We start from the raw sequence: 15,960 nt of genomic DNA, 5'->3' as shown, positions 1-15,960 counted from the left end.
GAGGAACTATCAGCTGAAATAGACTCATGAATAATCAGACACAGAATTGAAATCTTTATTTGCAATGAGTTTGGAACATTTGCAGCACTGGCAAAAGTGTAATGATTCAACTACACCCTAGTGGAATTGCTATAAACCCAATGTAAGCAGCCCAACCTTATTTGTAGCACTATTTCATATTGAATCATCAATAGTGCAACAGTTACCAGACCTATGAAAACTTAAGAGATGACGGCCACATATCTAAACAAAGACCAGAAATGTCAACTCATATACTGTATAATAACAGCAAAGAGAAGACACAATATGAGAATCGTTCATCTTCCAGTAGCTGATGTAGCATAAGGTCAGAAATAAGAAGAGTTGTCTGAATTCTCTAAACAAGACGAATAAATGAGATACAGTATATGTTTAGACTATACAGTTATGAATTATATGATGCCACAGTAACGGCATAAGGTTGCTGAAGAAAGTTAGGCTTTTCTCAAGGAGTGCTTTGAGGGGGAAAATGGAAAACAATCACCCTGGGCTTGCCCATGCAAATCTATGTCACATACTTTTTATGGCAACATTCTTTGATTAATGTCTTTCTACAGATCCATGTTTTCAAAAAATCCACATTTTCTTTGACAAAAAGACCAGTACTGTATAGCAATAAAGAAATTACACTGGAATGCCAAGCTGTTTCTATAAGAAAGAGAGATGGGGGGGAGAGCTAAATCATTATCCCATGATCAAAATAATCAAAATAAAGTAAAAAAACGACAAGAAAGACATTGACACTGAATTACATTGCCTTTTGAATGTGTTCAATACCAGCATGATTTGAAAAAGCACATCATTATTAATCATATTCTTCCCTTGTCTCCATTATTCAGTGTCATAGTTTGAAGACAGCAGCATTACTGGTAATAACTTTTTAAGTCTGTGCCCTTGGAAAATAAAAGTATAGTGTTACCTCAACACATCCTGCAGTTTTTAGTAGAGGGAGTAAATGGGACACAGTCAAGAATGCAATATCTTTAGCAAAAGCTTGGTATAGCAGCTATCTTTCCTGTCGCTTCTTTCAAGGTAATACTATGCTCCCAATTGTCACTGTACCCAAGAATCAAATTATTTGAATTCTGGACACATCAGCAGAAAACTGAAGACACTGTCAAATCCATAGTGTGCTCGGAAATGAACCCTGCAACATCACTCACTTATACGACTGTCAGTCTGATGCAGTAAATTCATGAAATGAGTCAGCCTTGGGTGCCACACTTATTTGTTTTTCTTTTCCTAAATCACATTCTTTCCAATATTTTACCCCATACAGCCAACAGTTCATCACTGACCACCTCCCTCTAGCTTTCACACTTGTGCCAGCCTTTGATACATAGATATTGTCCATTAATAAAAACTATTGAAGAGAACAAAATGTTATGCTACTTCATGTACAACATTTTGGAAACAATTTACAAAAATGTAGATTGGTGCCTCTAAAACCACAATACGGTTTTCAGGTTTACTTCTTTTTCAGTGGCGGCTATACTGCAGTTAACGAGTTGAAAACAGATTTAGATGTGTGCATCTAGAAATGGATTATCTTGCCCTTGCTTCTCCGCAGCAATCCCACTATCCATCCTGGAAATCATCCACATAAGTGTCAGTGGACTGTGCTGAATGATGCAGAGGGAGTGGTGGTACAGCGGGGCAGAGGGAGAATCCTTGAAAATTAAGTGCACAACCCTTCTATGAGCTACTAAAAGACAGAATGTGAGCCAACCTAATGACTTGACTCCTATTACCTACTTACGCTGGCATTAAGCCCCAAAGTGAAAATTTCAGCAGTGAATGGCTGCAAGTTACAAAGTGGAAGTTTGCATTTCTTCCAACATACTAAGTCATGTGACCGGCAGGCCTAAGAAAATTCTGACAAGTGAAAATTTAAGAGAACAAATTGTTTTCTTTCCTGCTCTTGATAAAAAACAAATATTTCACATCCTTACAAAAAAAGGTGCAATACCTAGTTTTAAAATATTTAAAATACAGACACCCAGCAATCAAATACCTGATTCATTTCAAGTTGAACTGAGTATATTAACAATCTGCTTAATCATTTGGATTTACTGGCTAGTACCTAATAAGGCTAAAGAACTCACAATCTGTTGGCTTAAAATGAACAAGAAGTAATTCTGACACCACACATGATCAGACATTTTGGAAGTATAATTTTACCATGTTAGAAATATGCTTCATTTATTTACTGCCCACCCACTTTTCCAGTTCACCATGACCACACGGCTCAGCTGAGAGACTTTTGATTCAAAAAGTGATTATTAGATTCTTTTGAAATACAGTGGGGTCTTGACTTGAGAACTTAATGCGTATTGGAAGGCGGTTCTCAAGTCAAAAAGTTCTCAGGTCAAATCTGCATTTCCCATAGGAATGCATTGAAAACCATTTGATCCGTATCTGCTCTTTTCCGTCCATAGAAACTAATGGGAAGCTGCTATTCTGCCTTCGACCACTAGACGGGGATATTTTGTTTCTTTTTTTTTCTTAGGTCAAGAAAGGTTCAGGGAAGGCAGGGAAAATACAGTCCAGGCAGTACAGTACCAGGCAGCTGGAAGACTGTCTCCCAATCCACTCTCTAAACGCTGGGAGCAGTGAGGAAGCAGACAGGCACCCTTTTCACTGGCCAACAGTTAACCGATAGTTCAAATTTTGCACTTTCCCTGCCTCCCACGTGGTTTTTTTTCAGTTCTTAACTCAAATCTAAGTATGTAAGTCAAGTCAATATTTTCCTATGAGAGCGGTTCTTAAGTCAAAATGTTCTTAACTCAAGCCGTTCTTAAGTCAAGACCCCACTGTAACTGTTTTGAATGCTGTGCTGAAAGGCAGGCTGAGGCTGAAGGCCAGGTATGTCTGCATGGAGAATTTGCTGAGTTTTTTCCCCCTGGGTTTTCTTTTTGTCTCCCCCACCGCATGGCCTCAAATTCTCTGATTGTATCTCAGGCCCTAATATGATAATAGGAAAGCCAATTAGATTTTCATACACCTGGGAGGCAGGAAAGCTGTAAAGTTTGGATCATACTTCTGCACTATTAAAGAGCAGGCCGGGTAGGTGGGGCTCGTCAGCCATGGAAGGCAGCCCATCTAGGAGAAGGAAAACTCTGATTTCAAACCTCCACTGCCTTGTGGCTATATCCACTCATGGAAAAGGCTTCAGGAGTTAACCTCGAGGCAAAATCCGGAGCTGGAGTCCCGAAGGCAGTTCTTGTCATTCTGCCAACTCCTGCGACGTTGCTGGAACCAGTTGTATTGGCTCTTGCCTTTCCATTGGACCATTTCAGCAACGTGGAGAGGGGGGATCTGCTGCTTGGGTAACAGCCTATCCTCCATATTACTTTACCCAGGCTTCATGCTCTGGAGGGGACACTCCTCAATTCAGAGCATGTTACCATAGTCTTTCGAGACTGAAGGATGCCTATGAGAGCTGAAAGGTATGCCAACACAGGGGAGCATCCTCCTCTGGTGAGTGCCTCTTGTTTTTCCTTCAAACATTTTTATTATGCTTTTACTCTTTAGTTCTTTGCCAGATAAGAACTGCAGTTCCACAAATTGTTATATGTCAGTTCAGTGCTATGTCACTTGCCAAACCTTTAGAAGGAAGAAAGAGGGCAATGTTAACGACAGAGGAGCCTGTGATCACAGTGAGAATTGTTGTGATTTGAGATGCAGTGGGACTGTTGGTCTGAAAACTGCCTGGGATAATAAAACACTCCATGAGAAAGCCAACAACAATTTAGCTTATATAGGATACTTTGAACTAACTCAGAAAAGCTTCCCTGTCTCATCGTACCCAAAGAAAACAAACATATGAATGGTTACTTGGAAGTCCTAAATTGCATTAAGTTTGATGTGTCTGACACTCAGGTTAGGGTGCATAGAATTACAGACTATTATTGGCTATAAGGTTTCTTTTATAACATAGAAAATTGTACAAAGTAAAGATCGTGAGTCCTAGTACCATGAAGTGATGGTCATAATCGACTGTCAGTCCAAGCTACTAATTAACTATTTCACAGTATTTTATAATGAGTCCAGATTGCTATGACATAACAGCATCAAAACTGTAGAAAAACCAGGATTTAAAACATTAACTGGAAACTTCAGCATTTAGGTACAATTCATTCTTTTAGGCAATAGAAAAATTTAAGTCACTTACAGTTTAGCGCTGCATGAACTATAGCATTAGAGATCTTCAACTCAATCAAGGTTCTGTTTCCTTAGAAAAATGTCACTGGAGACTTCTGGTATCTCTGATATATAAGATACATAATGTAGATATGGATATGCACACTGTATAAACACATTCCAACAGAATCCCATTTCCCATTAGATTTGCAGAGAAATGCAGGATTTAACAAGCAAATCTGATTTCTATCATTTTTAACAAAACACTGCACCTGTTGTTTCTGCTGGCCAAACACTCATCAGAATAGATACTTCTGTGCAGATTCAGAACTAACTTAACTACAGAATGGCTAGAATTCTATTGCTTATGACAATGTAAGAATACCAAATAAGTCACATGACTGTTGTGCAACAAGAAATAAAGTGCATCTTTGCACTTGAAGACAATTCACCACTGAGATTTACATCACTAGAGTTAAGCTGGGAATAGTAGTATAACAGTGTTTTGACAAGAAGGTTCCAGAACAACTTTTTCTAGCAGAATATTGTTCGACAACTACATTATTTTTCCCTGTCACAAAGTACAGTAGAGACAGCAGGAAGTAGAGCTGTTGGAAATAAGGCATAAGGCCTTGACTTTGGGAGGACAGATCTGGCATGATTAACAATTGGCGAGTAAAAGAGATCATCACAGCCCTGACTAGAAGCACTGCAAGAGCACTAAAGATCACTTAGAAACGTAATGCTGCTACTATCATCACCAGTACCAACATTCTCAAAATGTCCTAGTCAGCTGACCATAACACAATGTTCTTGCTATGTATTTGAATCTACAGCACTTATCTTTTCAGAGGACTTTGCCCTGAAAAGTGCCATGTAAGTAGTTAAATAGGTTATTGCTATTATGTGCTATCAAGTTTCTGAGATATGTGAGATACCACTCAGTGGTTTACCATTGCCAGTGAGTTTCCATGGGTGAGCAGAAATTTGACCTAGGTCTTTCAAGCTCTAGTCCAGCACTTTATCTACTGCAAGGCACCAGCTCACAGTTAAATAATAAAAAAACTCCTAATAGAAGCATATTTTTATTGCCTACTCTCCAGCCCCTAAAAAGCACTTATTCATACAAATATGTCACAGATAAAATTCATTGGCTGAAATCCTGTTGCACAGGTCCCCATGCACAATGGTAATTCTGTCATCAATAGTGGTAAATTGCTGCTGATTACAGGCTTTCTTTGGTGATTTTAGGATGCATGTGGCTCTTTTGCATTGTGTATGAGTCATGTGCACCTTGAAATCACCTTCAATCAACCACAATCAGTGATGGTTTGCTGCTGTGCTGCCATCATCACCAGGACTATGGAGCTGTGCAATAGGATTTTGGCCATTATTTGTAACTGTCCCCACATTCCCCTCACTCCAAGAACAGCTAGGCAGATACAGCATACAAAGGGAGAAAGCTATACTGCCCAAATCTCATGCTGATCACAAGTCCATGGAGAGCAAAATGCTTTACGTAGAATTGTTGCTTTAACAGTTCTTTGGGATTGGCTATGTTGGATGGGGCTGATGGGAGTTGTATGTTAAAACATTTGGAGGCTCCACAGTCCACCACCACTGATGTCATATGTATCCAAAAGACAGATTCTGCAGCAGCGACCCTGTCTCTTTGCAGTTCTTTCCCATGGGATGTATCTCTGGTCTTAAACAGACATTTTAAGACATGATGATTCCAGCCTATTTCTGACTGTATAGGGTTTCTGACTTGCAATTTTAACTATTGTTTTTTTATCTGTGCATTATGTTATACCAGTCCTGTTTTCTGCCTAATGTTTTACATAGATTTTATTACAGTATTTTAACTATGAAATGCTTTAGGTCTTTGGTCCCTAAAATAAAGACGATCTTTGGTATCAAAACCAAAGATGGTTTTCGGTCCCATAGGTAAGGAAATTGGAAAATAAATTAATATGCTTATGACTGCAGTTAAAAGTCATAATAATATAATAATAAATAAATAAAATCCTGTAAATATACCAAGCCTCTCCATTACATTGGAATGACTGTGACCAATCAGATCTGCCAGACATGGGTAGCTGATGTATATAGAGATAAAAATATTGCCATCCAGTTCACACCACAATTTGTTTTACTGCATTTGGAGATAGGGTGGCAACATATGTGTTATACAGATAAGGGCTCACATGATTCATCAAGAACTTAAAAGGATATTTTTTGCTACAAGTTATGGGTGCACACCTACTTGGGAATCAGTCCCACTTTACTCAATTAGAGTGATTCTTTGCATTAACATGCTTGAGTAGGAATGGATAGAATTATCGATTGTTTGAAATTTATATACAGTGGTTAGTTTCCAAAGAATTGCAGGGAATCAAGGCTACTTAGAAACAAGATTCCACATACTAGAAGTAGACAAATATCTAGATGAATCTGAGAATTTTATGTTTAGCTGGTAATGAGAAGGAGAGCATATTTGCTACAACAATTTACCTATTGGACACTCAATTCATTATTTTCTCATGCATTCCATGGCTGAGTCCCAGTTATAGTTCTGGAACTCAACACTGACTGTAAGGCCATTTTAATCCAATGAAAGCTAGTAGAAACAAAAGCTGTCATAATTTTGTAGATCTACTAAACTCTCAATATAAAAATGAGATTAAATAATGCATTTATTCTGAGGCAACAAAGTTAGCAATACATTGTCATTTATGTAACTTATACAAATGCTCTCTTGAAACAAAAAGCCTCTTCTTAGACCATCTGAATGTTGTTATCTAAATTCTTGGAAAATTCAGCACACAAAATGTGCATTCTTAGATTAGGGATACTAGCCACCTAATTATGCTATTAGACTGCATTCCCCAAACAGCTGAATTTCTACTGAGACTATAACATTTGGATAAATTTTAGATCGTTAAAGCCAGATCTTCAAACCCAAATATAACAAATAAAAGACTTGCACCTTCTCAGTTTATGCCTATTGTGCAAAAACTATAGCAAAAAAGGCAGGGAGAGTTAGGGAACTGAACTAATGCAATTAAAAAGAAACTCCGTAGAATCAGTATACTGTAGTAACATACTATATATGTCAAACACCAATATCAAGTGAAAAACCTAACAGAGCTATGTGTTTTTAACTCTAAGTGTGCAATGTACATAAACTACAGTATATATATCAGAACCATATAGTGTCAAGCAATATCACCTGTCTGCTATATATGTGTGGAACATAGTAACATCAATACAGGTAAACGTAAAGGTTTCCCTTGACATTTAGTCCAGTCTTGTCCAACTCTAGGGCGTGGTACTCATCCCCGTTTCCAAGCCATAGAGCCAGCGTTTTGTCCAAAGACAGCTTCCGTGGTCACATGGCCAGCGTGACTAGACACAGAACACCATTACTTTCCCACTGAAGTGGTACCTATTTATCTACTTGCATTTGCATGCTTTCAAACTGCTAGGTTGGCAGGAGCTGGGACAAGCAACGGGAGCTCACTCTGTCGCATGGATTAGATCTTATGACTGCTGGTCTTCTGACCTTGCAGCTCAGAGGCTTCTGCGGTTTAACCCGCAGTGCCACCACATTCCTATCAACATCAATATAACATCAGAATTCAAATGTGTCTTCTGTCAATGAAGAGGCCCAGGTGAAAAATTCTGTGATATTTAAGGTCAGTGATGTCTGTGAGTAAGTCCTCAATGAGCTGTGAGCACATAGTCCAATCCACTTCCCTCATTTCATGGTTTGCAACTTTTTCAAGTCTATCCTTCTAGTGCATTAGTCCCTAGAACTAAAAATTTCAGCAAAACCTTATTTAATACATAACCCTAGTCCCCAACCATTGAATAATTCTATAAACCAGCAAAAATATTTGCTGAAAACGTCTTCCATTCTGGTTCAATCTCAAAGACATCTCTTTCCGAAAAAATATTTTTAAGGGATATTTTTATCATTGGGGCGAAGCTCAGGACTCTTGTGCTTATCTTATTTATGAGAGGCTGTCATTTCTGTGACAGCTGGCAGCGTTCCCAGCTTCCCATATTTAAATTAAAACCCAGAAGAAGGCACCATAAGGAGACTGTTCCCATAAGGCGATTTCATTCGTATCAGCAAGAATTCGGCAGCCTAGGAAGAAGCAGAGAAACGAAAAGATGTATAACAAAGCTCTGCTACAGCCGCTACTGACGTAAAGTCCCACTTTTCAGAAACTGTTGGAGGATTTCTCCTCCGTTTCGTGACGTTTAATGATTTCCTTCCAATTTCTCTGCCCGCAAATTGGGTAGAGGCCACTTGTACAACCCGAAGAGGAAGGACCTCCTCGCTGGGGAGAGGGGCACCGTAACTCCTTGTTTTGTGCTATTTAAAAGTAAGCCCTCCCTTAACATTCATAGATATTTAGGGCTGAGATGTTCCACTATCCTCAGCAGGAGCTACTGATCCTTTCGGGTCCCTTGCCTGGCTTGAGCTTCACGAGAAACGTTGCATTATATTCCTAAAACCACTTAATTCCCCGGCGCTTTCGGTCTGGGCACTTCAGCCCTTATATTTCGACCCTCTTCCCCCAGGTCGCCCCCTCCTCCTCCTCCTCCTCCTCCTCCTCCTCCTCCTCGGCGCGTGTTTCGGTCCCAAACCGGCGTGAGGGGCGAGCGATGCCCGCCGCCTGCCCGGCAGCTCGCAGCAGGCCCGGGCTCCGCTGGAGGGAGGAGGAGGAGCCTCAGCGCCGGAGCGGCGGGCCGACGAGGCAGGCGTCAAGATGGCGGCGTCCATGGAGCTGGACTTGCAGCCCCTCAGCCTGGAACTGCTGCCCACGGACCCGCTTCTCCTCATCCTCAGCTTCCTCGACTACAAGGACCTCATGAGGTGTGTGCAGGGGCCCAGGGATGCGAACGTGGGCCCTCCCTTGGAGGAAGCGGAGAGGCCTGGCCCCCGCGGTGGTCCTGTGCGCCGCTTTCCCCCTTGCATGGAATGAGTTCCTCTGCTTCCCAGCGCTCGCTGTGGGGAGTTGGGGGGGGGCGAGGGGAAGAGAGTGGCTTCTGCCTCGTTCGTGAAAGCGGTGGGAGAAGACTCCGTCTTCCACCAGAAACCATGGGGGCTGAGGGCAGGGTCTCAGTGGTTTGGGTCTTTGGCTGGGGAGCCAGAGGTTGGGAGTTCCGTTCTCCACTCCGCTTCCTTGACAGGCGGGATCCATACGGTCTCTTCCAGCTCTGCAGTTGTAAGGTGAAGCTTTATCTAGGGGCTCTGGGGCCTTGAGTCAAGCCAGCAGGAGAAAAATGGGTGAACGGAGTACGCGTGGAAAAGCAGGAGCTGGGTAGATGCCCTTCTCGGTGGGGAAGCCGCGCAGACCTTCGGCATTCGCGTGGGGAGGAGTTGCGGGCTTCTCTGCAGGGCACGCCCAGGACGTGGGTCCCGAGTGCGTTCAAGCATCCGCAAATTTTATTTAATTTTATTTATTGATTTAGATTCATACCCCCGCCCATTTAGAGAGCATGTCACTAATCTGGGCGGCTTACGAAATATTATAAAACATACATCAAAAATATTAAAACCATATAAAGCATATTAAAACAAGCAAACACCCCCCCCCCCCCGCAAGCTGCCTCTGGATTGATAGGCAGGTTTCTTTCCTCGGGGCCTGGTTTGGTCAACAGGTGCTTTGCTCTTCTCCTCAACCTGCTCAAGCTGGCCTGCTGTAGGGACACCATGTGGCGGGACTTGTCAGAGCCTTTTCCTGGGAGGGCCAAGTGCAGGAGTAAGATTTTCTACTTGGGAAGAGGGAGAAGGAGAGGGAGAGGGGGGGAGGTTTCCCAGGGATGTGTATCTAGAATGGAAGGGCAGCTCCATGCAGGTCTTTCATGAGCATGGAAAGTTACTTCCAAGAATGATTTGTTGAAGCTCAGTAGTGGGGAAGTAGTGCTCTCTATTGCAGAATATCATCTCACCACTGCACAGTTAAGAATATTTATTTATTTTATTTATTTGTTCGATTTATATCCCGCCCATCTGGTATATTCTACCACTCATGATTTCTGCATGTCATTGTACAGTATTCATTTTTTTCTTAAAGATAGCTTTCAGCGTTGTGAAAACTTTCAACTTCGAGGCACTGTTATGTGGAAAATGTGCTTAAGTATCTGGACAGTTCTTTTAAAGAAGGCAAATAATCTCTGGTGTTTATATGCCCTGAAGTAATGAATGATAAGATGAGGAGCCATTTAAACCTTTTTTTAATATCATAGAATAGTAAAGTTGGAAGGGTCCTATAAGGCCCTCAGGTCCAACCCCCTGCTTGATGCAGGAATATAAATCAAAGGAGATCTGCCAGGTGGTTGTCTATGTTTCTCTTTAATGCCCCCCAGTGTTGGAGCACTCATCACCTCTTGAGGTAATTGGTTGCACTGTCTTACTGCTCTACCAGTTAGGAAGTTTTTCCTGACATTCAGTCAAAATCTGGCTTCCTGTAACTTGAGCCCATTGTTATGTGTCCTTTACTCTGGGATAATCAAGAACAGATGCTGCCTCTCCTCTGTATGACGGCCTTTCAAGTATTTGAAGAGTGTTGTCATATCACCTCTTATCTTTTCTCAAGGCTACACATACCCAATTTTTCAGTCTTCCCTCATAGGGCTTGGTTCCCATCTCCCTGATCATCTTTTTCCTCCATTCAGAATCGATCTCTTCCAAGCTGTTCACCTACATGCATCAGAAAATACATTAGTTTTCAGGTCATTTCCCCTGAAAGTGGAAAAGCAGTTAAGCAAGTGGATTTCTGGGAATGTATCTAGAGAGGAATAGATTAAGCAGAAGTTCCTGTTGGTTATTCCTTTGATCAAATTCAAAGGGTATTTAATTTTCAGAAACACCAGTATCTCCCAGGAATGTCTATTTTGGCCCTTCAATAAGACTATCAGTGGTAGCAAGAGCTGAACATGTACCCTTTAGTGGTGCTGCTTTTACCCATTGTATTGTGAATATTTGAAAAAGACAGATGATTTGCTAAAAGTTCTGTACCTGACTTTGTAACCTTTTACAATGAAATAATGCACCTGCAAGTTGTTCTGATAATGCTCTTTATCAAAAAGTTGATGATCATGGTTGCAATGGTTGAACATTTATTTTAGAACTATCAAATGAACAATTTACTTTAACTGGAACATAGTGTTTCTCCTTTCCTTCCGACTGGGCTGGAAAGGTTTCCATTCATCCTGAATGAAACTCGAACTCCAGGACCCTGATTGCTCAGTCAGTATCCAGTCATTTATTGTTGTCCCCATCAATACAGGTAACGGGCACAGACACATCTCCCAAAAAATCCGCCCACTTTGTCCTCTCCCCAGGTTCCATGATTTCCCAGGTTCTCCCGGCCCTGGCCTCCTCATCTCCCACACTCACCATTCAATCCTCTCTCGTCTTTCCTGTTCCACTTTTTCTCTTATCTTAACCTCCTTCTCTACTCCCTTGCCTCAGTTTATCCCCAGTATGAAGGTTTTGGGGGAATCACCACTCTCCTTCTATGGTCTGCTTCTTCCCGAGGTACTTTTAATCTCTCCCACTTGTAAGTCCAAGGATCTTCTAACCATATCCATTCCCACCCTGGTGGTAGTGTCTCTTCCTCTTTTATAGCCTCTCCTTCTCCTGCTTCTTCTACTACTGTTGTTTCTCCTCCCCCCCCTTCTTATTCCCTTCCTCTCTCTTTTCTCCTCCTTCTTCTTTACTGCCTTTTCAAACTGATCTCTTACCTCTCATATCCCTCCTAGGCCCTGGGACGATTCTTCTCTCTTGGCCCCCTTGAGGAAATCCTCCAAAATATTCTTTGAGGGAGCTGACAGTCCCTTTCTCTCTCCATTTCCTTTGTGGGAATGGATGGTGCTCCCGCAAGAGTTGCCTCCGTCTCATCCCCTGGCTCACACCCATGAGCAAAATGGATGACTTTCTGTACAGATATAATAGGCCCAGTAAAACATTCTTAGGACAAAAATGACGAATAGTTCCTTGCTGAGCATGTAGGAAGGTAAAAGCTTCTCTCTTTCCTATTAGCTGCAATTTGCCAGTCCCCCCCCCAACCTTTAGCTGAGCATGCATGCAGCCTTGGATAATGTTTGAAGGCCCCATCATCAACATATGAGAATGTGAGGGTTCGATTTTTGGAACATCGGTCTCCGCAATAAAATCACGGGTTTATTTTAATTTTGAACTAGGAGAAAGGTTTACTGGAGTATCCAATAGAAAATTATTGTCTAAACAATTATTCTACAACTTGTCACCTGTAACCAACGGGTCAGATAGGGGTGCCTAACGTCTCTCAAAAACGGGTTCCTGTCATTATTGTTCCATGGTCCCAGCCAACCTGCTACCCCTTCTCCTCTCAGGACTTCTTCGGCTTCTCCATCCAGGAGGGGGGTGGTCTCATCCTCGGTTGGGTCAGCCCATCCAATATTTCGGGTCTGGTAGAAGGGGGACCAGGGTCCATCCGATAACCTCGCCTCCTCCACTTGCCATGCCAGTCGTTCTCTCACTTCCCTTTCTATTACCTCCTTTTCTTCCCTTAACTTTCTCTGCCACTCCCGAGCCTCAGTCTCACCCCAGTAAGAGGGCCTTTGGAGAATTCCCTTTCGGCGGTGGTAGTCTGCCTCTTCCCTTGGCACTCTCAGCCTTTCTCACTTTCTTGTCCATGGGTCTTGTACCCATACCATCTCTCCCCCCCCCGGTATCGGATCTTCTCTCCCTTTTATATCAGCTATCCCCAACTCAATCTCTACCCTCTTCCCCCCCCCCGATTCCCGCCAATTCATCCGGGGTTTGAACTGCTACCGTTAGCCTGTGCAATTCTCTAAGTCCCTGGTATCAGTACCCCGTTGTTCGGTTCTTCTAGGCTTGGGTATCGGCAAGGTTTGTGCCTCCCTTTCTGTTTTTGATACAATGGACAGCACTCCGGCGAGAGCATCTTCTCTCTCACCCCGGGTCTCACAGAGAACAATATACAAATGTAAGGAGATGGAACACAGATTGTGGAAGAGGGGATATAATTAAATGGCAGCAAGCATGCTTTCGACCAGTCCACAGTGCATTGGTCCAGGGCCTCGGCAGAAATGAGGGAAAGACTATGAGGGAAAACAAAACTATCATTTCTCTCAGTCAGCTATGTAAACTATAGCATGTGTAAATCAAGGTGAAATGTTTTCATAAGCCTTTTTAAAGAGCATGTGGGGTTTCCTTTTAAAAAGAAAGACATTATTTGAAATCGCCGTCTCCCCCAAAAGAAAACAAAGAAAGAAACTTGAAGATTGACATGATGCAAATAAATAGCTTAATATAAAGTTTGGAAATGTCAAAGAGAAAATAGAGATGAGTAATAATAATGAACTGCACACTACAATGGAGGAAATTTAAAAGAATAAAAACAGGGTGTAGATACAAGGAAACAGGAAAGTTCCCTTCCCAAATGCATAAAAAAGAACAATGCCACTATAGAAGAATGAAGAAACTGCCATAAAATTTGTGTTAATGTCAATTCAGATGTAATCAGAGTTCGTACAATGCAGATTTAAAAGATTACTTTTAATAAAAGTAAAAAGAAGGTTAAAATGTGATCCTGAAGTCAGGGCTTATGTATATTTCTGTTAAATCCAGCTGAGTTCAATAATAGCTACTTTTCATATGTCAGTACAGTTATAGTGGTAGAGTACAACATAATCATACTTACTGCATTCTGTTATCTGTGGAATTCAGTTCAGATTTTATTGTAAGTATATTTTCAGTAGTAGACTAATGGCATGGTAATGGCATGCTTGTTCGGAAACAATTTACATTATGCTCATTGAGGTTTACTGCTTGGGAGGTGTATGTAAGATTGCAACTGTCAGGTTCATGAATTCAACCCAGTGCTTAGATAAAGCTCCGATAGATTAAGCATGTAAAACTGCTGGAAAGAAAATACATGAATGGATGGCTAAGTAGAAAACTTTGGGAGAATAAGAATAAAATTTTGCAGAGAGTAAGAAGACTGCAAGAGGCTATATCAGTATATTTATTTATTTATTTATTTATTTAATTTATATGCCGCCCACACTACCCAGAGGTCTCTGCAGCCATTTGCTTTCATGTGGCCTAAACATGTGAGGAAGAGGGTATGTCAGTTCTACCCCTTCCGTGCAAATTTCTGTTGCTCTCCTGGAAAAGAGTTTCATGCAGTGGAGGACCTCTGGCTGTGGACACTCTCAACATGAACTGGACTACTGATTTTCCAGCTGCATATAGGCGGCATGGAAAATGCCTTATGTAGTTCACAAATGATTCATTGTCATAGAAAAGAGAGAGAGAAAGATGAAAGAAAAATTAAAGACAACAAAAGCAGTGGGTATCCATTTGCCAGTACAAGTGTTCATTACTGAAACAGATTCCCTCTCCCCTCTGCATTCCCCCAAATGGAGCCAGTATCTATCATAGTTGGAAGGTCATTTGGAGCAAATACTGGTGGCATGCAGGTGGCATGCAGGGAGACAGACATGGCTCAAGTTCCATGAGTCAAAGGCTGCTAGTGCATCCTCAGATGTCCTCTAATAAAAATAAAAATCAGTAACTCTGTTTATATGAATATTAAAAATAGAAAATGTGAGAGTTTTTTAATTTAAAGTGGATTTCTGAAAAAAATCACATACAGTAGGAAAAAAGTAGGAAATTACTAGAGCAGAGTATAGAAAACAAAGGTTAAATAATTACTGAGATAATCAATCTAAATTTAGGAACCTTCACAGCTCTGAGCATATTTAATAATATATTCGACAAACAAGAAAAATGGATGTATAAATTTGTCTTTTTTATGAGACAACAATTAATACATTTTCCAGGCCAATGCTAGGTAAAATCTGCAATTTATAACTTATCATCCAATTTCATTCTAGTATTCTATTTAATGGCTTTCCTTGATATTTATTCATCTGTTCTTTAAAAATATCAAGGAAAGCCATTAAATAGAATGCTAGAAAGAAATTGGATGATAAATTATAAAATGTAGATTTTACTTAGCATTAGCCTGGAAAATGTATTAATTGTTGTTATGTGCTGTCAAGTTGCTTCTGACTTAACGGCAACCCTATGAATGAGCAGGATCTGTCCTTCCAGAGCTCATTGGGAGGACAGATCCTGAAGCTGAGGCTCCAATACTTTGGCCATCTCATGAGAAGAGAAGACTCCCTGGATGTTGGGAAAGTGTGAAAGCAAGAGGAGAAAGGGACGACAGAGGAGGAGATGGTTGGACAGTGTCACTGAAGCTACCAACATGAATTTGACCAAACTACCGAGAGGCAGTGGAACACAGGAGGGCCTGGCGTGCTCTGGTCCATGAGGTCACAAAGAGTCAGACACGACTAAATGACTAAACAACAACATGAATTAACGATCTCCAAAAAGTCCTGTCCTCAACTGCCCTGCTCATTTCTTGTAGACTCAAGCCTTTGGCTTCCTTTATGACCTCAATCTGTCTTATACTGGGTCTTTTCCTGTTGCCTTCCACCGTTCCTGGAATTATTATCTTTTCTAGAGAATTCTGTCTTCTCATGATGTGTAGGACAGGCTCAGTTTCAACATTTTTTTGCTGCCAGAGATAGTTTAGCCTTGATTTGATCTAAGATCCACTTATTTGTCTTTATGGCAGTCCAGGTTGTCCACAAAGTGTACAGATTTAGAATGATCCTAAGATGTCTGGGAAAATGAAAAAAAAATCATAGTCTGGTGCTGGCAAGAAAGCAGTGTGA

The 15,960-nt window shown here is 41.3% G+C and overlaps 1 protein-coding gene across 1 annotated transcript in view; it reads left to right on the top strand.

The window, feature by feature from the left end:
* The first annotated feature begins 8,864 nt into the window (after positions 1-8,864).
* Positions 8,865-15,960, top strand: part of FBXO3 (F-box protein 3) — a 22,007-nt gene continuing 14,911 nt past the window's right edge. The window contains exon 1 of the mRNA XM_020782833.3: positions 8,865-9,070. Within this exon, the coding sequence (XP_020638492.1) occupies positions 8,964-9,070 (107 nt within the window). The 5' untranslated portion in view covers positions 8,865-8,963. The remainder of the gene's footprint in view (positions 9,071-15,960) is intronic.

Source organism: Pogona vitticeps, chromosome 1 (assembly GCF_051106095.1).
Source record: "Pogona vitticeps strain Pit_001003342236 chromosome 1, PviZW2.1, whole genome shotgun sequence".
Taxonomy (NCBI): Eukaryota; Metazoa; Chordata; class Lepidosauria; order Squamata; family Agamidae; genus Pogona; species Pogona vitticeps.
This window is presented reverse-complemented; position numbering and strand designations above follow the sequence as displayed.